This window comes from Neohortaea acidophila, assembly GCF_010093505.1.
Source record: "Neohortaea acidophila strain CBS 113389 unplaced genomic scaffold BDY17scaffold_7, whole genome shotgun sequence".
In the NCBI taxonomy this organism is placed as follows: domain Eukaryota; kingdom Fungi; phylum Ascomycota; class Dothideomycetes; order Mycosphaerellales; family Teratosphaeriaceae; genus Neohortaea; species Neohortaea acidophila.
The window spans coordinates 326,766-348,311 of NW_022985516.1; the positions used below are offsets into that span (position 1 = coordinate 326,766).

General features: G+C 57.4%; 12 protein-coding genes across 12 annotated transcripts; 7 read left to right on the forward strand and 5 right to left on the reverse strand.

The window, feature by feature from the left end:
* Positions 1 to 132: 132 nt before the first annotated feature.
* BDY17DRAFT_299528 (uncharacterized protein) lies at positions 133 to 2,324 on the forward strand. The gene has a single exon (XM_033733931.1). The coding sequence runs from the start codon at positions 424 to 426 to the stop codon at positions 2,128 to 2,130; it is 1,707 nt and encodes a 568-aa protein (XP_033588293.1). The 5' UTR covers positions 133 to 423; the 3' UTR covers positions 2,131 to 2,324.
* A 415-nt stretch (positions 2,325 to 2,739) lies between these two features.
* Positions 2,740 to 3,831, forward strand: BDY17DRAFT_252517 (solute carrier family 35 member SLC35F1/F2/F6; the record flags this gene model as incomplete). Its single annotated transcript, XM_033731263.1, has 1 exon — positions 2,740 to 3,831. The coding sequence occupies one exon, from the start codon at positions 2,740 to 2,742 to the stop codon at positions 3,829 to 3,831; it is 1,092 nt and encodes a 363-aa protein (XP_033588294.1).
* Positions 3,832 to 4,060: 229 nt separating this feature from the next.
* Positions 4,061 to 4,543, reverse strand: BDY17DRAFT_317476 (uncharacterized protein; the record flags this gene model as incomplete). The annotated part of the gene is made up of 2 exons (XM_033736105.1): positions 4,061 to 4,181; positions 4,233 to 4,543. 2 exons carry the CDS (start codon positions 4,541 to 4,543, stop codon positions 4,061 to 4,063), a joined length of 432 nt encoding a protein of 143 aa, XP_033588295.1.
* Positions 4,544 to 4,762: 219 nt separating this feature from the next.
* Positions 4,763 to 6,941, forward strand: BDY17DRAFT_317477 (uncharacterized protein; the record flags this gene model as incomplete). The annotated part of the gene is made up of 3 exons (XM_033736106.1): positions 4,763 to 4,836; positions 4,886 to 5,901; positions 5,953 to 6,941. The coding sequence occupies 3 exons, from the start codon at positions 4,763 to 4,765 to the stop codon at positions 6,939 to 6,941; spliced, it is 2,079 nt and encodes a 692-aa protein (XP_033588296.1).
* A 29-nt stretch (positions 6,942 to 6,970) lies between these two features.
* Positions 6,971 to 8,434, reverse strand: BDY17DRAFT_325244 (beta carboxy-cis-cis-muconate lactonizing enzyme, cyloisomerase, CLME2; the record flags this gene model as incomplete). The annotated part of the gene is made up of 2 exons (XM_033737320.1): positions 6,971 to 8,062; positions 8,117 to 8,434. The coding sequence occupies 2 exons, from the start codon at positions 8,432 to 8,434 to the stop codon at positions 6,971 to 6,973; spliced, it is 1,410 nt and encodes a 469-aa protein (XP_033588297.1).
* A 1,377-nt stretch (positions 8,435 to 9,811) lies between these two features.
* Positions 9,812 to 11,324, forward strand: BDY17DRAFT_325245 (camp-dependent protein kinase catalytic subunit PkaC1; the record flags this gene model as incomplete). Its single annotated transcript, XM_033737321.1, has 4 exons — positions 9,812 to 10,486; positions 10,546 to 10,799; positions 10,862 to 11,236; positions 11,297 to 11,324. 4 exons carry the CDS (start codon positions 9,812 to 9,814, stop codon positions 11,322 to 11,324), a joined length of 1,332 nt encoding a protein of 443 aa, XP_033588298.1.
* A 527-nt stretch (positions 11,325 to 11,851) lies between these two features.
* BDY17DRAFT_252590 (ketopantoate reductase PanE/ApbA-domain-containing protein) lies at positions 11,852 to 12,919 on the forward strand (the record flags this gene model as incomplete). Its single annotated transcript, XM_033731267.1, has 1 exon — positions 11,852 to 12,919. One exon carries the CDS (start codon positions 11,852 to 11,854, stop codon positions 12,917 to 12,919), a length of 1,068 nt encoding a protein of 355 aa, XP_033588299.1.
* Positions 12,920 to 12,981: 62 nt separating this feature from the next.
* BDY17DRAFT_170151 (uncharacterized protein) lies at positions 12,982 to 14,006 on the reverse strand. Its single transcript, XM_033729803.1, has one exon. It carries the CDS (start codon positions 13,583 to 13,585, stop codon positions 13,043 to 13,045), a length of 543 nt encoding a protein of 180 aa, XP_033588300.1. The 5' UTR covers positions 13,586 to 14,006; the 3' UTR covers positions 12,982 to 13,042.
* Positions 14,007 to 14,275: 269 nt separating this feature from the next.
* BDY17DRAFT_299546 (aquaporin-like protein) lies at positions 14,276 to 16,118 on the reverse strand. The gene is made up of 5 exons (XM_033733932.1): positions 15,849 to 16,118; positions 15,708 to 15,791; positions 15,310 to 15,611; positions 15,145 to 15,242; positions 14,276 to 15,082 (listed from the first exon to the last, which is right to left on the reverse strand). Exons 2-5 carry the CDS (start codon positions 15,739 to 15,741, stop codon positions 14,428 to 14,430), a joined length of 1,089 nt encoding a protein of 362 aa, XP_033588301.1. The 5' UTR covers positions 15,742 to 15,791; positions 15,849 to 16,118; the 3' UTR covers positions 14,276 to 14,427.
* Positions 16,119 to 17,377: 1,259 nt separating this feature from the next.
* Positions 17,378 to 19,105, forward strand: BDY17DRAFT_229826 (uncharacterized protein; the record flags this gene model as incomplete). The annotated part of the gene is made up of 4 exons (XM_033730200.1): positions 17,378 to 17,518; positions 17,581 to 18,430; positions 18,489 to 18,629; positions 18,681 to 19,105. Coding segments are annotated over 4 exons (1,557 nt in total), but the record flags the coding sequence as incomplete, so codon positions are not given.
* A 259-nt stretch (positions 19,106 to 19,364) lies between these two features.
* BDY17DRAFT_252785 (Pre-mRNA-splicing factor Cwf15/Cwc15) lies at positions 19,365 to 20,153 on the reverse strand (the record flags this gene model as incomplete). Its single annotated transcript, XM_033731288.1, has 2 exons — positions 19,365 to 19,841; positions 19,902 to 20,153. 2 exons carry the CDS (start codon positions 20,151 to 20,153, stop codon positions 19,365 to 19,367), a joined length of 729 nt encoding a protein of 242 aa, XP_033588303.1.
* A 417-nt stretch (positions 20,154 to 20,570) lies between these two features.
* On the forward strand, positions 20,571 to 21,543 carry BDY17DRAFT_252838 (ribosomal protein S5 domain 2-type protein; the record flags this gene model as incomplete). Its single annotated transcript, XM_033731292.1, has 2 exons — positions 20,571 to 20,854; positions 20,907 to 21,543. The coding sequence occupies 2 exons, from the start codon at positions 20,571 to 20,573 to the stop codon at positions 21,541 to 21,543; spliced, it is 921 nt and encodes a 306-aa protein (XP_033588304.1).
* Between the last annotated feature and the right edge of the window lie 3 nt (positions 21,544 to 21,546).

The window sequence follows — 21,546 nt, forward strand, 5'->3', positions numbered from 1 at the left end:
AGTAGGGGTTGTTTTTGGTTGGCCGGGGCCGGGTCTTCAATTCGCTTCCTACCGCGTTAGTCAGACCCACCCAGCACGCCCAGTCGCTTGCCCATTCTCATTGCCTCCTTGGCCTGGCAATAGGGTGATGCAAGGCACAATACAACCTCGACGCCGCTAATGATGCTTTGATGACATCCATCGATGCTACAAGATCTCCTCCATCGAGTTTCAGCAGCTCCTGACGTGTACGCTGCAAGTCCGGGTCGCTTTCGTCTCGTCGAGTACAACCACGACTTTCGCCCCGAGTCACATGTCGCTGCGGGACCAGCTCGGCAAGTGATCGTGTGCCTTAAAACAGGCTTCCTTCCACCTTTCCATTGCGAACCGTCATTCTACCTCCTTCGGGGCACTATTGCTTCCCGGTAGCAAAAGCACTTCAGGATGCGTACACATCTGAGCGCCTGGCTCGCATTGCCCGCCTTCTTGAGCGTGCTCGTTGTCGCCGTCCCCTCGCCTGCTGCCTATCTTCAACAACCCCTCCCCTCCCCCGCCGCCCAACAATCGACATGGAGAAGCATATCCGATCGCCTGATCGAGGCGGTCTGGGGCACGAGCAAAGATGGGGAGGATGACTACACAAGGCGGAAATGCTCGGCCAGTGCTCGCACGCTGGCTCCATACGGCGGTGATGTCGTGTTGCGCTTCAACGTCAGCACAGCGGAGGAAGCGCAAAGTCTGGCGGAAGCCGCAGACACTCTGTTGCTGGACGTTTGGGACTTCACCCACAACTGGGCCGACATCCGAGTGTCCAAGGCGATCCTCCCTTCTCTGCTTACCCTGCTCCCCACGAGCCTACAACATGCCCATGTCCCACTGATTCACGAGCGAGATCTGGCCTCTGCAATCGAAAACACTTTCCCCGGTACAAACTACCCCCCGAAAACCGCCACATCTCACTCGCCCTCTTCTCGCCAGTTCTCTACTTTGCTTCCGACATCGACTGGCGAAGACTCCTGGACATTCTTCCATGAATACAGGCCACTTTCCGTCATCCACCCCTGGATGCGTCTCCTTTCGCGCCTGTTCTCAACACATGTGCAGCTCATCACCCTTGGTACCTCGTATGAAGGCCGCGAAATTCTCGGTCTACAGGTGGGCGTGCCCCCGGCGGACGATCAACCCGAAACCGCCGGACCACGGAAGACTGTCCTAATCACGGGCGGCTTGCACGCGCGAGAGTGGATCAGCACGAGCACGGTCACGTACATCGCGTACAATCTCATTACGAGTTATGGCAAGGTGCCCAGCATCACCGACTTGTTGGACGAATATGACTTTGTGTTTGTCCCCACGGTGAATCCCGATGGGTACGCATACACGTGGGAAACGGATCGTCTTTGGCGGAAGAACCGACAGGCGACGACTGTACGATTCTGCCAGGGAATTGACCTGGACCACGGATTTGGGTTCGAATGGGATGGTTTACGGACTGCCGGAAACCCCTGCTCGGAGAGTTATGCCGGGAAGGCGCCTTTCGAGGCCGTCGAATCGCGGCAACTCGCCGAGTGGGCGCGGCGCCAAAAGGAGGAGAAGAATGTGGAGTTTGTTGGCTTCCTCGATCTCCACAGCTACTCGCAGCAGATTCTATACCCCTACAGCTACTCCTGCGACTTCCCGCCCCCGAGCCAAGAGAATCTGGAGGAGTTGGCGGTGGGCATGGAGAAGGCTATTCGTCGATCGAGCTCCTACTCATACGAGCCAATGGCAGCGTGTGAGGGCAACGTTGCTCTAGCAAGCAGATCGCGGCCGCGCACACTCCTTCCCATGCTCGAGCAGTCCGGCGGCTCGGCACTAGACTGGTTCTATCACGAGATGCAAGTCCACTTTGCATACCAGATCAAGCTGCGAGACCAGGGGACGTACGGATTTCTGTTGCCGAGTGAACACATCATTCCCACTGGCAGGGAGATTTTGGACGCAGTGCTATTCTTTGGCGACTTCTTGAGAGAGGGCTACCCGAAGCAGGATGTCGAGGACGTGATGGAGGAATCAGCTGCTCCCGCCTCCACTGATGATCTCGAATTGGACGATGGCGAATATACTACAGGCTTTGGCCCGAGATGGGATCTACGGAGGCGGAGAAAATGATTGACCGGACTGAATGTAATGTATGAACCTTTATATAACCAATGGCGGAACCTGTTGGCCCTTAAATTGATGCCCGATCCAATGCTACTGGCGCATGTACACCCGGCCAGCTCCGTCATATACCTTCGGGGATACAACCCACGTGCGACCCACCGCCGGCGAGCCCGACCCCTCGACCCCCACTTCAATGCCAGCGCAAGCATGGCGGGCGGAACCAAAAAAGTTTAAATCATATTTCTCAAAGATCAAGCATTTTCTTCTTTCCCTTCTCTCCTCTTGGTACCCATTTCGTCTTTCGAGACAATCATCTCTACTCTGTGAGCGACTTCGGGAGTCTTTGCGCTCACTCTGCACACGGAAAGCTCCAATCCATCCTTCTTGCTCCTCAACAATTCCACCCCCACCAAGATGTCCAAGTTCACCTCCGAGTTCGACGAGCGTCGCGCCTCCGTCGCCAACGATGCCGAGATCTCCACCAGTGCCGCGCCCGTGGAGCGCATCAGCGTCAGGGCCAAGGGCTCCTCCAGCTCGCCGGACGATGAATCGTCGAGCTCGGCGACCGGCATGCGCCACGGCGCCGTCGAGCTCGTCGAAGTGCCCAGCGCCGAGATGCACGGCGACCAGCAGGCGCCCATCCAGGTGACGGCCGACGAGCTCGACAGCCGCAAGGGCATTTTCGGATACCTGCGCACCAAGCAGTTCTACCTCATCCTCGTCATGTCGCAGCTGCTGGCAATCTGCGACACCGGCACCAACACGCTGACCACCCTGCTCGCCGACGCTGGCACGTCGATTCCCGCCTTTCAGTCGCTGTTCAATTACATTCTCCTGACTCTCATTTATACCTCGTGGACCATCTACAAGTATGGGTGGAAGGGGTGGTTTCGGCTGTGCTACAAGGACGGGTGGAAGTTCTTCATTCTTGCCTTCTTCGACGTCGAGGGGAATTACTTCACCGTGCTGGCGTATCGCTACACCACCATCCTCTCTGCGCAGCTGCTGGAGTTCTGGGCGATTGTCGTCGTCGTGCTCATGTCGCTCATCTTCCTCAAGGTGCGCTACCACTTTGTGCAATACATTGGCATTCTGGTGTGTGTTGGCGGCGTGGGGTTGATGATTGCCTCGGACCACATCACGCACTCCGATGGCGGACAGGCGGTGGATGCGGTCAAGGGTGATCTGTTTTGCTTGCTGGGCGCCACCTTCTACGGTCTCGACAACGTGCTCGAGGAGTTCCTGCTCAGCAAGCGGCCCATCTACGAAGTCGTCGGCCAGCTCTCCTTCTGGGCCATGTTCATCAACGGCGTGCAGTGCGCCATCTTTAACCGCCAATCCTTTCAACATGCCACCTGGAATGGGCAAACCATTGGCTACCTCGTTGGCTACACCCTCATCCTCACCTTCTTTTACTCCGTTGCCCCGCTGGTGCTGCGCATGGCGTCTGCCGCTTTCTTCAACATCGGCTTGTTGACCGGCAATTTCTGGGGCCTGATCGTCGGGCTGAAGCTCTTCCACCTGCACGTCCACTGGCTGTATCCCGTGGCTTTCGTCCTGATCATCGTCGGCCATTTCATCTACTACGGAACAGAGGGTGTGCTGGGCGAGGCGCGCAAGCCTTGGCTGGGTGAGAACCAGGAGGGTGGCGATGATGGACTGGGGACGGCGAGGAGGAAGTTGGCGCATCCGAACGCTATCGTTTGATCTTTGATGCATAGCGTTGAGTTTTGGGATATATGTGTTGTTTCCTGGCGAGACATATATGCGGGTCTCCCCTGACATATTGGAGACGATAACGGCCGAGTTCGTGTTTTGCGTAGTTGCTTAGGCATTTCCTATCCAGATATTCCATGGCCGTAGTCGTTCAATCCCTTAACAAGTTAAAGAGGCCTGGATATTGGCCATGTATCGATCTGCATTTCCCGTTGTCCAGTCATAGACCTCCCTGGATGGCGAAGGAAGATAGAATCAAGACCAAAGCAGAGACAATGCCCCAGGTAAAGGGAATCCAGGACGACATTCGAAAGTAGCCCGACACATAGACGCCGCTCAACCTGCAACGATCAGCATCCAGATCAGTGAAAGTAGTAGAAGAAAAAACATACAAGCCCCCAACCACATTCCCCGCAATCACCGCCTCAATACCACCAACCACCGTATACAAGACCGGCACCGCCCAAATCACCTTCCAATTCCGCCACTGGATCATGCACGCGTACCCGGCGGCCGCAATGTGCACGCCGACGACGCAGATCAGCGTCCAGTAGAGCGTGAAGCGCCAGATTGTCTCGGCATCGTAGAGGTAGACGACTTGCTGGCCGTCCACGGGGAAGGGCCAGTAGAGGGATGGAAAGGGCGGGGGCGAGTAGGACAGGGGTTGCGGGTCGACGACCTTTTTGAGGAAGAGGTGGCTCATTTTGGTGAGTGTGGTTTGGTGGTTTATGGGCTGGCCATTGTGTCGTGTTGAATCGGACGCATTTGGAGATGGAGGGCTGGTGTGAGGTGAGACGTGAAGCTGATGTGTGCTTCTCTTTCCGGACGAGAAAGTGGAGCCGAACCGAGGCAGACCTGCCACCACCTCACGACACCATCTACACGACACTCATCTTATATTTTTATGTAGTAGATCGCAATAATGGCGGGTGATAGAATGTTGGGGACGTTGCTGCGAGCATTTCAGACCTCCACAGAGCAGCAAGACACCCCGAGGTACAATCAAACAGACAAATCGTCCCGTCGCATTACTGACATCTTCTAGGCTACTGGGAAGCGCTTCCACGCTGTTAACAACCCTGACCAATCCGTTGAACGTCACGCTCCTAACCAGCCAGACTCTGTCTGCGCCGGCGGTCTGGGCGCAACCAGAAGGCCTTCGAACCAGCACGCGCACCCTCAGTGTCTTCCATTCCGCTGCTCAAGCGCTCCTCAGGCACGAGGACGCGCTCACCGTCAATCCCGCCGACACCGACTTGACGCGAGTTCCGCTCGATCGCTGTCTTCCTAGACCCGATTGGATCAAAGCCGTCATCAATGGCGCGGACGAGAAGTCGCCTCGCTGGCGACATGTGCTGGTCCTCGGTGGACTGCTGCTCGGCTTTGGTCCTGTGGAGGACGAGAAACTCTCTCGGGGTATGCGGAGCACTCTCGAGCAAGCCCTGATATCTGCAACGAATCTCGCTTTGGTTGAGATGGACGAAAGCGATGAGTTGGCTCAACAGAGCATCACCTTTGTTCTGAATCACTGCTTTCCAATTCTCTCCGACTACGAGAGAAGCCGGCTGGACTACGATGCTCTTCTTCCGTGTTTGCTGCGCTCAACTTTCCTCTCTGGAGCCGGCTTGGAATCGGGCTACTTTTTGCGAGGCTTGGATCGCGATGTCATGCCGGTGTCGAACAATCAGTTTGGCTGGTCGGAACGATCGGATTCGTTCCATCACATCCGCGAAAAGCTGGCAAGCCCACTCGTCTCTTCTCTTGGTCCTCTGTGCCGTCTAATAGGACACTCTGTGGACAACGCGAAGCAACCTTGGCTCGTGACTGCAATCTTGCCTGACTTGGAAGCATTCGCAAGAACTCTCCATACGCAGTGGCGGCAGACCCAGCTCTCGGAAGTGGATCCCGCAGAGTACAGTGTCTATCTCGACAAAGAGACCTTCAACACGACGACTCCTCAGCTGTGGAAGCTGCTGAAGTCGACGCTTTTTGGAGTGGTGATTGTGCTCAGAAGCATCATTGGAAGGACGTTGAGTGACCCTGCATTGGCAGGCCCCGAGAGTAAGCACACTCCCTCCCACCAACTGATTTATATGCTAATGAGTCTGATAGCTTCACCAATAATTGCAACGCAATCCCTTCAAACGTTACGAAGCTTGTACTTCATCTCGGCCAGAGCGGGCGCCTCCTCCTTTTCCCAGTACACCTTTGTCAACCTCACCGCCATGGACATCCTATCTGCCTTCCCACTCCAATCTCAGGCCTTTATTGAATCCATAAGACCAGCAGAACACAAGTCCGGTGTTCCAGAACACCCACTGGACCGCAATCTGGATCTCTTCTTCCTGAATCTCGCGGAGCATTTTACCCTCGTATTACCAACGCAGCTAAGCCAGGACCTTTTAATCCCCGCCGCCTCTCCCTACCTTGCAGCAGGCGGCAACAACAATCTCCTTCCCATCTTCGAAGCAGCACACAGCGTCATGCTCGCCATCTTCTCCGCCTCCCACAACGCAGAACTCACGGCCAAATATCTCCCCTTCTACATCGACGCCCTCTTCAACTGCTTTCCGCACAACCTCACCGCGCGCCAATTCCGCCTCGCGTTCAAAACCCTGCTCCGCCTGGCTTCTCCACCCGCCACACTCGCCGCCACGGAACCCATGCTGTCCGCGACCTTGCTGGAATTACTCTTCGATCGTGCGCGCCACGCCTCGACATATCCCATCTTTCCCCTCCCGCAAGACGAGAATGCCGAGGCTCAGGCGCCGGCGCAACTCTCCGAGCAAGCTGTGGTGGCACTTACCGTCATCGATACTCTTCCCGAGCTCCCGCTGGACCTTTTGGAGGAGACTCTGCCCATTGCCGCGGAGATGGCGAATGGCATTGAGAACGGCAATACGAGGGAGTATTGCAAAGAGCAGTTCTGGCAGTCGCTCGTGGGCGGAGAGATGGATCCTGATCGAAGTGAGCTGTGCCATGCTTGGTGGAGTACGAGAGGTGGGCGAGACTTGCTTCTTTTTGGTGAAAGAGCGGAGGCGCGGGATGATTTGAAGATGAGTGGTGCACTGCCCGATGAACCACGAGAGCACAAGTTGTGAGAGTCACCACAGTGGGTATCGGGGCTCTACTACGAGGCTTCCTCTGCCACTGCCGCTGCCAATACCCGCTCTACCATCACCTCACTCAGTCCCAGATAGTTTGCCGGATCACACAGCCCCTCCAACTCCTCATCCGACAAGCCTGCTTTCTTCACTCCTTCATCACCCTTCAACAACTCCAACAACGACTTATCCTCCAGCTGCGCCCTCCGACAAAGCTCGTAAACAACATCATGCGCATACTGCCGCCCAATCTTCTTACCCAACCCCATCATCACCGCCTCCGAGACAATCGCGCCGCGACTCAGCGCCAAATTCCGCTTCATTCCCTCCTCATCCACCTCCAGCCCTTCCAGCAAATACTGCGTCTGCACCAAACACGCATGACTCAGCGCGCAAATCTGCGGCAGCGTAATCCACTCAATCTCCCAGGGGCCCGTGCTGCGCTCGTGGTCGGCGACGACCGCCTCGACCATGCCGCCGGCGAGCGCGCGCACGCTGCTGGCCATGGCGCAGATGTACGCGCTGCCGATCGGGTTGCGCTTCTGCGGCATGGTGCTGCTCGAGCCGCGGTGCGGGACGTAGGGTTCGCGCGCCTCGCCTACTTCCGATTGCATCATGAGTTTGAGGTCGGTGGCGAACTTGGCGCAGCTGGCGGTTAGGAGGGAGAGGAAGGTGGCCGTTTCCGCGAGGCTGTCGCGCTCTGTGTGCCAGGCGATCTCGGGGAGGGCGAGGTCGAGGTGCTCGGCGACAAGCAATTGGCATTGCACGGCGAGGGTGGTGGCGTCAGCGTGGACTGGGGCGTGAGAAGATTCCGGGGAGATGGTGGCTAGAGTGCCTGCTGCGCCGCTGAATTGGAGCACGAGAAGACGTGGTCTGAGTTGGTGGAGGCGCTGGCGGTGGCGGAGAAAGGTGGCGAGGAGGCGGGCGGTTTTGAAGCCGAAGGAGATGGGCACTGCTTGCTGGAGATTGGAGCGCGCGGGCATCGGAGTGGATTTGTACTTTTCGCTTAGCGCTGTGAGGGCTTTGATGATGGCGTTGAGGGAGGTTTCGACGAGTTGCAGCGTGTCGCGCAGTTGCAGGACGACGGCTGTGTCGGTGAGATCTTGCGTGGTGGTGCCCTATAGATGGATGTTAACGAAGGTTGATGGAAAGAATGAAGAGACATCACCCACCCAATGCAACCACTCCCCCAACCCCGGCTCAACCTCATTCACCTTGCGCACAATCTGCTGCACCATTGGTAACACAGGATAGCCAATCAGCTCTGTCTGCCGGCGCAACTCGTCGAAATCGATGTTGTCGAGGGTGGCATGTTTGACGATTTCCTCGGCCGCTTTGGCCGGGATGATACCTAATTGTGCCTGGGCTTTGGCCAGCGCGACTTCGAATTGCAGGTAGTAGCTGGTACGTTGCCGGTCGGACCAGATTGCGGTGATTTCAGGGGTGGAGAAGAGGTTGGTGAAGATGTGGGAGTCGATTACGGTTGTCATGGTGGATGGGTTGAATAGATTTGGATTGATTAATTAGTAGTGGACGGAAGGAAGGGTACTACGAGAAAGAGTTGACAAGAGGTCAATGAGGAACATCTGACGGATCGCTAATGGTGTTCCGTTATTACAAGGAGTAGTACAGAAGCAATATGGGCCCCGACAGCTAGTTGAAGGTCTTAGGGTTGGGCAAAGTGGAGTGGAAGTAAGGCGCTGCTGTTGCTGCCTCAGGCTTCAACACATGTCTCTCGGCAACAGGCATGCTGCAGGTCTGCCATGCTCGGGGGAGAATAAGAACCCGAAGCTGAACACTTCTTGTCTCTTCCCTATCCGTTGAGAGTGAACGAGGTACATACGATCAATCCGGGGCGATGAGAGTGCACGTTACATTGGGTAGACGGGGATCGACGGCGCACCTTCCCTCTTCCACATCCGCTCTTTCCCTGCCAGCTTGCCGCGCTTGCCTGGCCTGTGCCGCCAGCCGCCTCCGCCTCCGCCACTCCGCGCCCACCAACCTCCATCTCGCCCGCTGCCCGCTTACCTTTGCCCTGTCTGCTTGGCTTGCCTGCTGCTTGCTTGTTGCTTGCTTGCTTGCTTGCTTGCTGCCCGCCCGCCGAGCTGCGCTGAACGCAGTCCCTATCACCCCTCCACCCTCTCTCCCACCCGCTCCTGGATATCCCTATCCACACCAATGCGCCCATAGCCTCCACCAAGGCATCCCACACCTGTGTCGCCCGTTCCGCATTGATCGAGCCCCCCGCTTGCCGCCATCCCTCCTCCTCGACCTCCCCCTCCATCGCATGCCTGCGCCTTCTCTCACCCTACGTCCGCCAAGCTCACGACAAAGACCTCCCTCCTCCTTCACCATTGCAGTCTGCCAAGGACGGTATCAAGCTTCATACAAGCTCCGCCTGGTGAAGTGATCAAGCTCGCCCGGCCAGCAATCTATTCCAGCAACCCCGGCGCCGCATCCACTTCCACGCCGTCTTTTCAATACCTTTGACCTTCAGGCTCTCCTCTGCTACGCCAATTTTGGTGCCTGAGAATCACCCTGCCTTCTTCGCTCCAGAGTCCGGACGAAGACAAAAGCCTCACCATCTAGCAAGCGCGCATAGCTTGTGCGTCAGCATTGATCGCAGCGCTTCCATTCGCAAACCACATCTCCACCCCACCCAACACAAGCCTTGCACCAGCAATTCGCTCGCTCCAATCTACGCTCCCCTCCCGCACAAGTTCTCGCCTGCCGTCATCTCTTGACGCTCCCCACATCTGCGAGCTCTCCTTCCCTCCCGAGACACCCGTCCACCCGCCGCCAAATTGCCGCCCTTTTCGTCTCTTCTTCCCTCGAAGCGACCCAGCGACGACAACGACGACGCCTCCATGCCGTCCCTCGGTTTCCTCAAGAAGAAGCGGACAAAGGAACAACCCACGGCGCCCGACAGGTTCCCGGGCAACAAGTCTGCAGGCCCTTCGTCTCCCACCAGCCCGACGGTCGATGGTGGTGCGATCGATCGCGTCCTGACCAAGAATAGCGCTCTTAACAAGGGCCCCGACTCCATCGGCGCCGACCCCGACACCGTCGCTCCCACCAGCAACGCCAGCCCGGCTCACGCCCCCACCGTGCAAAGCATGCTCAACACCAACCCCTCGTCGCAGAACGACTCTGGCTACAGCAGCCATGATGGCAGCGTGCAGCAAGGCGGTGCCACCAGCGACCCCAAGGCCACGCAAAACGCCACGCGCGAGACCAAGGGCAAATACACGCTGACGGACTTCAACATCCAACGCACCCTCGGCACCGGCTCGTTCGGCCGGGTGCATCTGGTGCAGAGCAAGCACAACCAGCGCTTCTACGCCGTCAAGGTGCTGAAGAAGGCACAGGTGGTCAAGATGAAGCAGGTCGAGCACACCAACGACGAGCGGCGAATGTTGCAGCGGTGCAAGCATCCCTTCCTGGTGACGCTGTGGGGCACCTGGCAAGACAGCAAGAACCTGTACATGGTCATGGATTTCATCGAAGGTGGTGAGCTGTTCAGTCTGCTGAGGAAGTCACAAGTGCGTCTTTTCTCCTTTTCATCTTCTCACTGCCGCCAAGCTAATCCTCAGCTTCTCAGCGCTTCCCCAACCCCGTTGCCAAATTCTACGCGGCCGAAGTGACCCTGGCGCTGGATTACCTGCACAGCATGAACATCATCTATCGCGATCTCAAGCCCGAGAACCTGCTCCTCGACCGACATGGCCACATCAAAATCACCGATTTCGGCTTTGCCAAGGACGTGCCTGACATCACCTGGACGCTGTGCGGCACGCCGGACTACCTCGCTCCGGAAGTTGTTAGCAGCAAGGGATACAACAAGAGCGTCGACTGGTGCGTTGGCTGATCTCACTCCTCCTCCTCTTTTCCATACACACTAACGAGTGACAACGCAGGTGGTCCCTCGGCATCCTCATCTTCGAAATGCTCGCGGGCTTCACACCCTTCTGGGATAGCGGCAGCCCGTTGAAGATCTACGAAAACATCCTCAAGGGCCGCGTCAAGTATCCGCCCTACATCCACCCAGACGCGGTGGATCTGCTGTCGAAGCTCATCACCGCCGACCTCACCAAGCGCCTCGGCAACCTGCACGGCGGCTCGCGGGACGTCATGACGCACAACTGGTTCGCCGAGGTGACGTGGGAGCGGCTGGCGAAGAAGGACATCGATGCGCCGTACGTACCGCCGGTCAAAGGGGGTGCAGGTGATGCGAGCTTGTTCGACAAGTATCCCGAGGAGACGGAGGCGTATGGCAATACGGGGCCGGATGAGTGAGTTTTGTCCAGATGAGTGATGTGCGTTGATCGATTTGCTGACTTGGTGATTTGCAGGCACGGCAAATTGTTCCCCGACTTCTAATGGCTGCAATTGTGAAGCAAACGTTCACGAACACGCTAGGATATGGAGAAGACGAGGAGTGAGGCGGAGTCGAAGAGCATGCGTGCCTGACTTGACTTTCTTGTGTGGTGGACGACTTTGTCGGGAGGATGTTTGAAATGGAGAGTGTGCGTGTGTATGGAACTGGTGTGTTGTGCTGCCCTGGCGCCTTGGAGTCCGCAGATGGAAAGCAACGAATGGACGAGGGAGGCAGGCGAGCGCTCACGCGTGAGATTTGCTTGCTTGCTTTGCCCACAAGGCTGCCCAAAAAGACATCTAGTGAGAAGCGTGTTTACTCGTAATCCAGTTTTATATTCCATCCCTCTCCCTTTTCCCTGCACAGTCCAGCCTGACATGGTGGGTGAAGTCGGGTAGTTACAGTTGAGATCATGCCAACCCTCTCAGCCGAGGCCAACCCAATGGCATCGACCTCACCTCAACAACCACAACCTTCGCCAAACAACGATGCAGCTCCCAAACACCCCAGGGAAATAGAGACATAACCGGTGATGCCCACCCAAATCCTCCTCATAGGCGCGGGCGCCATCGGCGCCTTCTACGCCGCCCGCCTCTCCACCGTCCCCAACACCCGCGTCTCCGTCCTCTGCCGCTCCAACTACGCCGCCGTGCAGGCCGAAGGCTTCCGCATCCAGAGCGCACAGCGCGAATTCGGCGCCTCCGTTTTCCAACCTGCGCACGTCTTTCGTGACGTGGAGGAGATTCGGCGGGCGGGGGTGAAGTGGGCTTGGATTGTAGTTGCCACCAAAGCGCTGCCGGACGTTAGTGATGATAGCGCTTTGTTGGAGGGCTTGGTTGCGAGCGACGACGACGACGGCACAGCGATTGTACTGATTCAGAACGGCATTGGGGTTGAGGCGCCTTATGCTAAACGCTTCCCGCGGACAACGATCCTCACTGCCGTGACGATTGCGTCGTGTGCTCAGCCTAGCCCCGGCGTGATTCGGCATAATCGCTGGACGAAGACGGATCTGGGTCCTTATCGCCATTCTTTCTCGTCGGCAAATTCGACCGCCGACGATATGGATGCTAAGCGTGCCCGGCTTTTCACCGACCTCCTTGTCCAGTCTGGCTTCAGAGACACCAAATCCCACCCGCCGAAGGAAATGCAAGCTATACGCTGGCATAAAACGGCCATCAACGCGGGCATGAATGCCTCTTCGGTTCTCTCGGCGGGGAGCACGAACTTCGCTCTCGCCACGCATCCCGAGCTCAGCGCGCACGTCAAAGCCGTGATGGAGGAGGTGTTAGCCGTTGCCGCTCGGGCGGTCAACGATGGCGCACCACTGCCACTCCAGAAACTGGGCTTGGGAACGCCGGAGAAGGCGCTGGCGCGTGTGAGTGACAGTGGGAAGGATGATGGCAGTCGGCCGTCTATGTGGAACGATTGGGCGAGTGGCAGTCGGATGGAGTTGGAGGTGATTTTGGGGAATGTGATTAAGGCGGGTAGGGAGGCGGGGGTGGATGTCCCGAGGGTGCAGGGGATGTATGCTTTGTTGAAGGCGGCGGAGGGGAATAGGGAGAGGGAGAGGGAACGGAGGGAGAAGGGGAAGCTGTGAGCTGTTCGAACTGGTGGACAGTAAAGGGAATAGTACGATGCACGAATTAAGAACTCCTAAACCATCACCGCGGCCATGTCGTCTTCCAGAGACGACAGGAGGTTGCATCAACAAACAGTGCTCTCAATTAGCATGCCCTCCATCCTCCCCCTCACCAGCACCCTTCTGCTCGCGCTTCTCCCGCCCCTTCTCCACCAACATCGCGCTCCCAACTGCACTCCCGGTCTTCTCCACAAGCTTCCCAAGAGTCGAGTCGCCCTTCCTACCCTCCCGCCCACGCTCATCACTACCGAAGAAGCAGTCAGCACAACACCTTCCACCGCTCATCGCACGACGGAAAGGAAGGGGTTCAACGAACGAGTCATCGTCTCCAAACCTCCCAGACCCACCGCCTACACCCACACCAGCTGGCACGCCAGCGTACCCGTCGCGCGTCGTGAAGCTATCGTCGTGACTGTACGATGTAGTCGTAGCCGGGAAGCTAGTAGACCCACTCGTATCGCGGCCGCGCTCGACGTTCTCGAGTCCGGTGCCAGCGCCACGGGAAGCGTCATCGTCATCGTGGCTGGGCACGGTAATGTGGCCTTGAGTGGGATGGTGGTGATGATGCTGGCCTTCTCCAGTTGTAGTCGAGGTCTGGGTCGCGGGGTCTTCCTCGCCTTCCATGTCTTCGTCTTCGTCGTCGTCGTCGTCGAAAGCGCTGGTCTGCGGCTGCTCCTGGTCTCCCGATTCGCGCGTGTCGCTTTGCGGATCGGGTTCTGTCTCCTGCTGTACGCGGCGCCTGGGGTCGGTCGAGGCGTCGGTCGAGCGGTAGGAGTACTCGTCTGTATCTGCAGGATTTCGTCAGCCATGGGAAGAGAGTGAGGAAGGGTGAGGTCCGTATACCCCCGAACGGCTCGTTGCAATGAGACATGTTGTTGCGTGATTGGATTCTGTGAGTGAGTTTGCTTCGTTCTTTCTACACTTTAGCAGACGCGAGCAAGCAAGAATCGATGGGCAGTTGCACGCCTTTGTAGAGCATCCATGGTCTTGCACAGGATGTCACGAGGGAGGGCAATGGGTGTACAAAAGGCGGCGGCTGTATCACACCTGAGCAGGTATTACGACTGAACACAAATCAGCCGAGACAAGCAGGCAATTGCGAGGAAGTCTTGTGTTCGAGCACGACTTTGTTGCCGTGTGCATGCACCACTGCGAGTGTACTCGCTTCAGGACGTTGCTCAAGGGTTCTGCGTCACTTGCTCGGCTCTCAGCACGCTCTCGTTGCAAAGGCTGGGAGCTACAAGCACTGCTATGGCGTGGCCACCACGGCGAATGCTCGTTGTTTGGTTGGGTAGAGATGGAGGACACACGAACAAGATGTAATACCAACATAACTCCAGATGCTTGATATTTGTATAAGCGCAAAATGTCTCTCCTCGGGCTTTTAAGACGATCAGGATTCGCTGTCTGCCTTCTCGCTGTCTTCCAACCTGAAGTTCTCGGGCCGCCATTTCTCGCCGTCGTACCTAGTGACACTTTGTTAGTTTCGGGACGTTCTTGTAGCTTCGTGCTCGTGACAGGTCAGGAGGGGATACATACTTGCTGCGATCGATCCACGGGCAAAAGCGGTACAGGCCGAGGTAGGGAGTGTTGATGGGGCTGTCACCGGTGAAGAGGAACATGTCGTACAAGAAGCCACCGAATGTGCATCCGAGGATGGGAGAGACGATGGGGATCCAGAAGTAATAGTTGCCAGCGCTCCAGACCTCGGTGCCGTAGCCGATCATGTAAGTTACGAGACGCGGGCCAAAATCACGCGCCGGGTTGATGGCGTATCCCGTCTGGTAGCCGAAACAGCATCCGATGCCGAAGATGATGAAGAAGAGGCCGAGAGGGGTCAGCGGTCCTGCGCCGAGATTGGCATCGTCCTTCAGCACGTAGATGAGGAACATCAGCAGCGTGCTGCCGATGAATTCATCGAAGAATTGGCCGGTCGTGCTGAGGAAGTCCTGAGGGTAGGTGCAGAAGATGAAGGCGGTGGCATTGGGGCCAGACACGGTGCGAATGCCCGGGCCGCCCTCGTAGACGTCGATCGCAGATTTGTAGTTGCCGTAGACGATAGCGGCCGCGCACATGGCGCCGAGGATCTGAGCGGCGGCGTAGACGGGGAAGAGCTTCCATCTGATGGTCAAGTCAGTCAGCGGATGCACGCGGGAGGCGAGTGTCAGGTGTGTTGGACTCACGGGAATTTGCGGAAGACGCAGTTGGCGAACGTGACGGCAGGGTTGATGTGCGCTCCTGAAATGCCACTGGTGTACACACCCAACAGCACAGCGAGACCCTGAATGATGAGTGTTAGATGATGTGCTCTTGTGTCCGATCAACAGCCTGTGATTGATGTCACTCACCCATCCCCAGTTGACCGACTGATAGTTGCCGTGGCTGAAGTTGCTCAGGAAGACTTGTGCAACGACGCCGTCACCGAACAGGATGAGGATGAAGGTGCCCATGAATTCAGAGAAGGGCTTCCTCAGCGCGTGACGGATCTTGGGCCACATGAGGCCGGAGTTGGACGCCTTCTCGGCCCATCGCAGGTCTGCCGTTTCGGTGCGGTTGATGAGAGCACCACTCTCTTGGTAGGGCACGCTGGGGCGATCTGCTGGGGGAGACGGAGGAGACCCGGCATGGTCGTGCACATGTACTGTCGAATCTACTAGGTCGAAGCGAAGTTAGCAACCGGTTGTCGACAGAGGCACCTGCTTGTCCACATGGCGCTTCTCGGGGCGACAGTGCAGCCACAACGTACCCGGATGGAGTTTGGTGATGGCAATGTCGGCCATGTTGACGGCGGGATAAGGATGTTGGACGAGAAGAGTGAATGCGAGGTGTGCTGTGCGAGGAAGGTTAGAATGGATGAGACCGGGGGGTGGCGGGAATATAAACTCACGAGGGCACCCTGCAGTAGGAGGTGGTAGAGTTTGGAAATCTAGGCCAGCTCACATGAGCTTCCCGCGGGCAAGTGAAGATGGGAGGTGGTATAAGCAGTGCAAGGTGTGACGGAGTTGTCCGATGAAGTGGGCGAGCGCCAATACTTCTACACACACGCTGATGGAGGGGAGGGCAGATGGTCACAAGAGACTGCTTTCCGGACACTGGCGGACGAATTATTAATGATTCGGTGGACGGACAGGCGACAGGGTCAGCACTACGCCAGCCGCCCGCCCAAGACACGGATGGAGCGGCCAAGAGTTTACCCAAACAACAGAACCCCGGCCGCATAGAGTTGCATTCTTTTGGGGCACTCCACCCCTCCCCCGCCAGGGTTGAGATCAGGGTAGGATTCCGCTGTCCAATCCCTGCACGCCTTGAGGTATGCACCAAGTGCCGCGGCTCGTGCAATGACGACGACCTGTAATTCCCGAACGCGGGCGTCTACTTTGATGCAAGCCGGACCACGCCATGCGAGACCATCCAGCGTGGTCCTGCGATGACAGCCGTTTGCCACTCCAAGTCCGGCGTATGCCTTGGTGCCAGCTTGGCAGTATCGGAGGCTGACAACCATGACCAGGCTGTGACATGGGCGGAATTAATCCACGGTCGGCAGGCGAAGGATCATTGCCACGTTCTGGCGGGCTTCGCCTGGGCGGGAAGCAAACGCCACGCCGACCGGTTGTGGTCGCGGCAAGTATACGATGCCACGCTTGTCAACGTCTGCCATGCGTGCATGCTCTAGAATGTGGAGGGCAAGAGTCCATGCATGTACCGCGGTATCCTTTCGGGCCTTTGCCTTTGCCTTTGCGTGTCTGCGTGTCCGCGGCACGCCAGGTTTGTGCAGTGCCGAGGCTTGGAGGCCTGACGAGAAAATGCAACGGGCGCACGCGGGCACTTGCGGGGTGTGGTGGGGAGTGGAGTCGGGTGGGGAGGGGAGAGTGGCGGGGCTTGGGTGTCATCTCTCGTCCAGCAACAATTGAGAAGTGGTGAGTGCAACGCTGCGCAACCCTCCCCCAGCACCTGCGCTCTCGCCGATGGCCGGAGCTCAGATTACAGTATTGCTTGCCAGGCAGAGCTCGAGGCTGCCCCGCCAATGTTCTGGCCAACTCTGCCCTGCCCTGCCCTGCCCTGCATGCGCGGAATGTGGGGGGACATCTCTTTTCCCACGCGACACTGCTTGGCAAGAGAGCAAGTAACTGGAACCGTAACTCCAGCTGACCAGAGGGCGGAAGTGGGGAGAGTGAGAGGGTTGGCGTAAACTTACCTGACCACCGCCAACACCGCCCGCCTTTTCACGTGCGAGCAAGAGGCTGGCCGCTATTTTCGAGCTGCACGCGTGACGCTGAAGTTCCGTCTTACCTACTTTTCAATTTCCTCCTTCCATCTTCTGCCTATTCTCCCTCTCGCTATCATTGCCCCCCGCTCATGTCCGCCATCCTTGAGAAAATCCAGAATTTGGTAGTAGGCGATCAAGAGAAGCCCAAAATGGCGGCCGAGGACGAGGTGTTCGTGGGCAGCATCGACCAGGGCACCACCAGCTCGCGCTTCCTCATCTTCGACAAGGCCGGAGAGCCGGTCGCCGTGCACCAGGAGGAGTTTAGCCAGATTTACCCCAACCCCGGGTGCGTGAACCTCCACAATAGCTCGACGTAGCGAGAGCTTCCCATTGACTCGAGAGCAATAGTCAGCATGAGCACGACCCCGAAGAAATCGTCAGGTCGGTGGAGAACTGCATAGAAGGAGCGCTCAAGATTTTTGAAAAGGCCGGCCACTCCAAAGAGAGCATCAAGGCCATTGGCATCACCAACCAACGGGAAACGACCGTGTGCTGGGACATCAAGACCGGCAAGGCCCTCTACAACGCCATTGTGTGGACCGACACGCGCACCGCCGCCCTCGCCCGCGAGCTCAAGGCCCGCCCCGGCGCGGACAAGGTGCTCGACATCTGCGGCCTGCCCATCTCCACCTACCCCTCCGTCACCAAGCTGCTGTGGATGATCAAGAACGTCGACGCCGTCAAGCAGGCCTTTGAAGCGGGCAACCTGGCCTTTGGCACCATCGATGCCTGGCTGGTGTACAAGCTGAACGGCGGCACGGAGAACAACGTGTTTGTCTCGGACTGCACCAACTCCAGCCGCACCATGTTCATGGACATCCGCACGCTGAAGTACAGCGAGGAGATGCTCGATTTGTTCTCCTACGAGTTCGACCTGCGCAAGGTGCATATGCCGGAGATTGTGCGGTCGGCGGATAGCAAGGCGTTTGGCAAGATGGCGTCGGGGTCTTTGAAGGGCTGGCCGATTACCGGCGTCCTGGGTGATCAATCTGCTGCTTTGGTCGGGCAAAAGGGTTATGAGCCGGGTTCGGCGAAGAACACGTACGGCACTGGATGTTTCCTGCTCTACAACGTGGGCGAGAAGCCGGTCATTTCGAAGCATGGGCTTTTGGCGACGATTGCGTTCCACTTTGATGACAAGCCGGTTTATGCATTGGAGGGCAGTATTGCGGTTGCTGGCAGTGGAGTCAAGTTCCTCATGAGTAAGTCGTGCTCTGCGATTCCGCTGCAAGACTCGGGGCTAATAAATTGGGTGTTTAGGCAATCTCGGGTTCAGCGAGAAATCGCACAAAATCACCGAGCTGGCAGGCACGGTCAAGGACAACGGAGGTCTCGTCTTTGTGACGGCGTTCAGCGGGCTCTTTGCACCTTATTGGATTGACGATGCTCACGGCACAATGTGTAAGTTCCGCCTGACGGATTGAAAAGAGAAGCACGCTAACAGCAAGTCAGTCGGTATAACACACCACACCGAACGAGGGCACATCGCACGCGCAACCCTCGAAGCAGTCTGCTTCCAAACAAAAGCCATCCTCGACGCAATGGAGCTGGACAGCGGGCACAAGCTCGCGCAGCTCAACGTCGACGGCGGCATGTCCAACTCGGCGCTGTGCATGCAGACGCAAGCCGACCTGGTGCGCATCCCCGTCATCCGGCCGAAGATGAGCGAGACGACGGCGCTGGGCGCGGCGATTGCCGCCGGCTTCGCCACGGGCGTGTGGAAGAGCTTTGACGAGCTGAAGGAGGTGAATACCAAGGGGCAGACGGTCTTTGAGCCGCAGATGGACGAGGCGAGCAGCAAGAAGATGTTTGGGCGGTGGGGGCGGGCGGTGAAGATGTCTAAGGGCTGGTTGGCGGAGGAGGGCGAAGAGGCGGAGGCGGCGAAGCTTTGAGGTGTTTAGATGCTGGGTCGAGGCTTGGGTAGACGGGCTGTGGTCTTGTTCATTGCATAGAAGGGTGGATCTGCGTAGTGATCTACTCTCTGCCACGTGCGATTCATCTATTCGATTACCAATTACTGTCATCCACCCTCACCTGCATATCGCGTTAAGCTAGTGGAGGCAGGGAGCCTTTAGCCGTTAAACCTTGGGGCGCAGATAGGTTGCAAGACGTGAATTCTCCTTTCGAATGACCAGATCATCGAACATACTTCTGCATAAACTTGCGGTGAAAATCACTGCGCAGCAGATCATTCACAAACCTCTTCTCCTTGCCCCTCTCCTCCGTCCCTCGCGCCTGATTCTTGAACACCACATCGTCATCCCACCTCCGCTTCACTCCATACTCCCCCTTGTCCGTCTTGGGATTCAGCAGCGGATTCCCCAGCGCGATGTCCTTCTCCCGCTGTTCTGCATCCTTCGCCGCTTGCTCTGCCGCCACTTTGGCGGCAGCCTCTGCGCGTTCGGCTTTGATTCTCGCGAGCTCGCGCATCAGCTCGGCCGTTTCGTCTTCTTCGTCGTCGTCATCGTCGGAGGCTTCAGAGGAGGAATCGGAGGCGACGCTGTCGGCGTCAATATCTTTCGTCTCTTCCAGCACGCGTCGCTTTTTCGCCTCGTAGTCTTCATCCGTATCTCCGTCTGCTCCCGGGTGGAGAGGGGTAGCGCCTTCCGCATCCTCAAGCTTCCTCTTCAGAGAATTCGACGCCGGAGGCGCCTCGATTGCTTCCCTCCCAACGTCCCCCTCATCATCGTCATCATCCGCATCCTCTGGTAGAGCCTTTCCGTCTCTCTTCGCATAGTGCGCGCGCTCCGCTCTGAGTAGTTCCGCTTTGAGATCCCGTCTCGCCTGCTCGTCTGGCGTGCCTTGCGCCGCTTGTCGGAACTTCAGCGTCTTGTGTGCGGGCAGTAGGCGTTGGTGGTAGGCTTCGCCGCGGGCGGCTTCTTTCCCTCGGGCGGGGTCGAAGGTGGGTCTGTGGGCGGTGGTCATGGTGCTCTGTCTTTGCTGGGTGATGGAAGAGGTGTGGGAGGTGGAGGGGGATTGAGGATGTGAGGATGTCAAGATTGGACAGAGGAAGGATTCGGGCGTGAAGCCTCGCTGACGCTATACCTAATTCGGCGATTGGTGATTGATGAGTGTCTTCTTCGACGACAGTTCAATTAGCCCATAAGATGCATTAATTAGAATAGAGCGGGTGTAGAGGAATGTGGGCTTTCAATAGATCGGCAATAATACAGTGTTGTGCGTTTTCATGGAAAAGGCCAGTAGGAAGTACAGACGGCTGCATCGACAACTTGGTGACGATTTGGCTCAAAAGGGCCGGGCTTCAACCTCACCTCGTAAATTTCGTTCTACAATTCACAACCAGCGCCACGTCGGACATGCAATCCCACAAACTTATACAAAATGCCGCGCGAACAGGAGCCTTCGACCAATGAACACGACTTTGTCCTCTCCGCCCTCCAAGAAAACCTCCGCCTAGACTCCCGTCCCTTTCAACAATTCCGCCCTATCTCGCTCGCATTCGGTGACGAGTATGGAGTCGCCGATGTCCGCATAGGCAAGACGAGAGTCCTTGCCAAAGTCTCTTGCGAAGTCACCGCTCCCTACACAGACAGGAAGTTCGATGGCATCTTCACCATCTCCACAGAGCTGAGCCCCATGGGCAGTCCGGCGTTTGAAGTCGGAAGGTATGGTGCATCCTGCAGCTCCGGTGGCTCGGCAACGCTGACCAGTATCTAGACAAGATCAAACGGAGCTCCTGCTCTCTCGACTGCTGGAAAAGGCCATCAGGCGATCCGGAGCGCTGGACACCGAAAGTCTCTGCATCATCGCCGGCGCGAAATGTTTCCATCTTCGTGCCGATCTTCACGTCCTTGACCACGATGGCAATCTGGTCGATGCGTCATGTCTGGCGCTGATCGCAGCCCTGCTGCACTTCCGCCGTCCAGATGTGGAAGTCAGAGGCGAGGAGGTGACCGTCTTCTCCATCCGCGAGCGAGAACCAGTGCGCCTCACCATTCAACACCTGCCCTTCTGCGTCACCTTCTCCTACTACAACACCTCGTCAACCACCAGCGCCGAGCCGGGCATCTTCCTGCAAGACGCCACGCTCTTGGAAGAACAGTGCCGCGATGGCGAGATCGTCATCAGCATGAATCGCTTCGGTGAGGTGTGCCAAATCGCCAAGTACGGAGGGACGCCGGTGGATGGACTGAGCTTATTGACGTGCACAAACGCTGCCCTAGAGACGGCGAAGCGGTTCGATAAGCTGGTCAAGGAGAAGTTGGCGGAGGATGAGAAGGTGAAGGATCGGGGCGGTTTGATGGCCGAGCTGAGCGCGGAGAATGAGCGGCCGATGGAGCCACCTCCCGGATGAAAC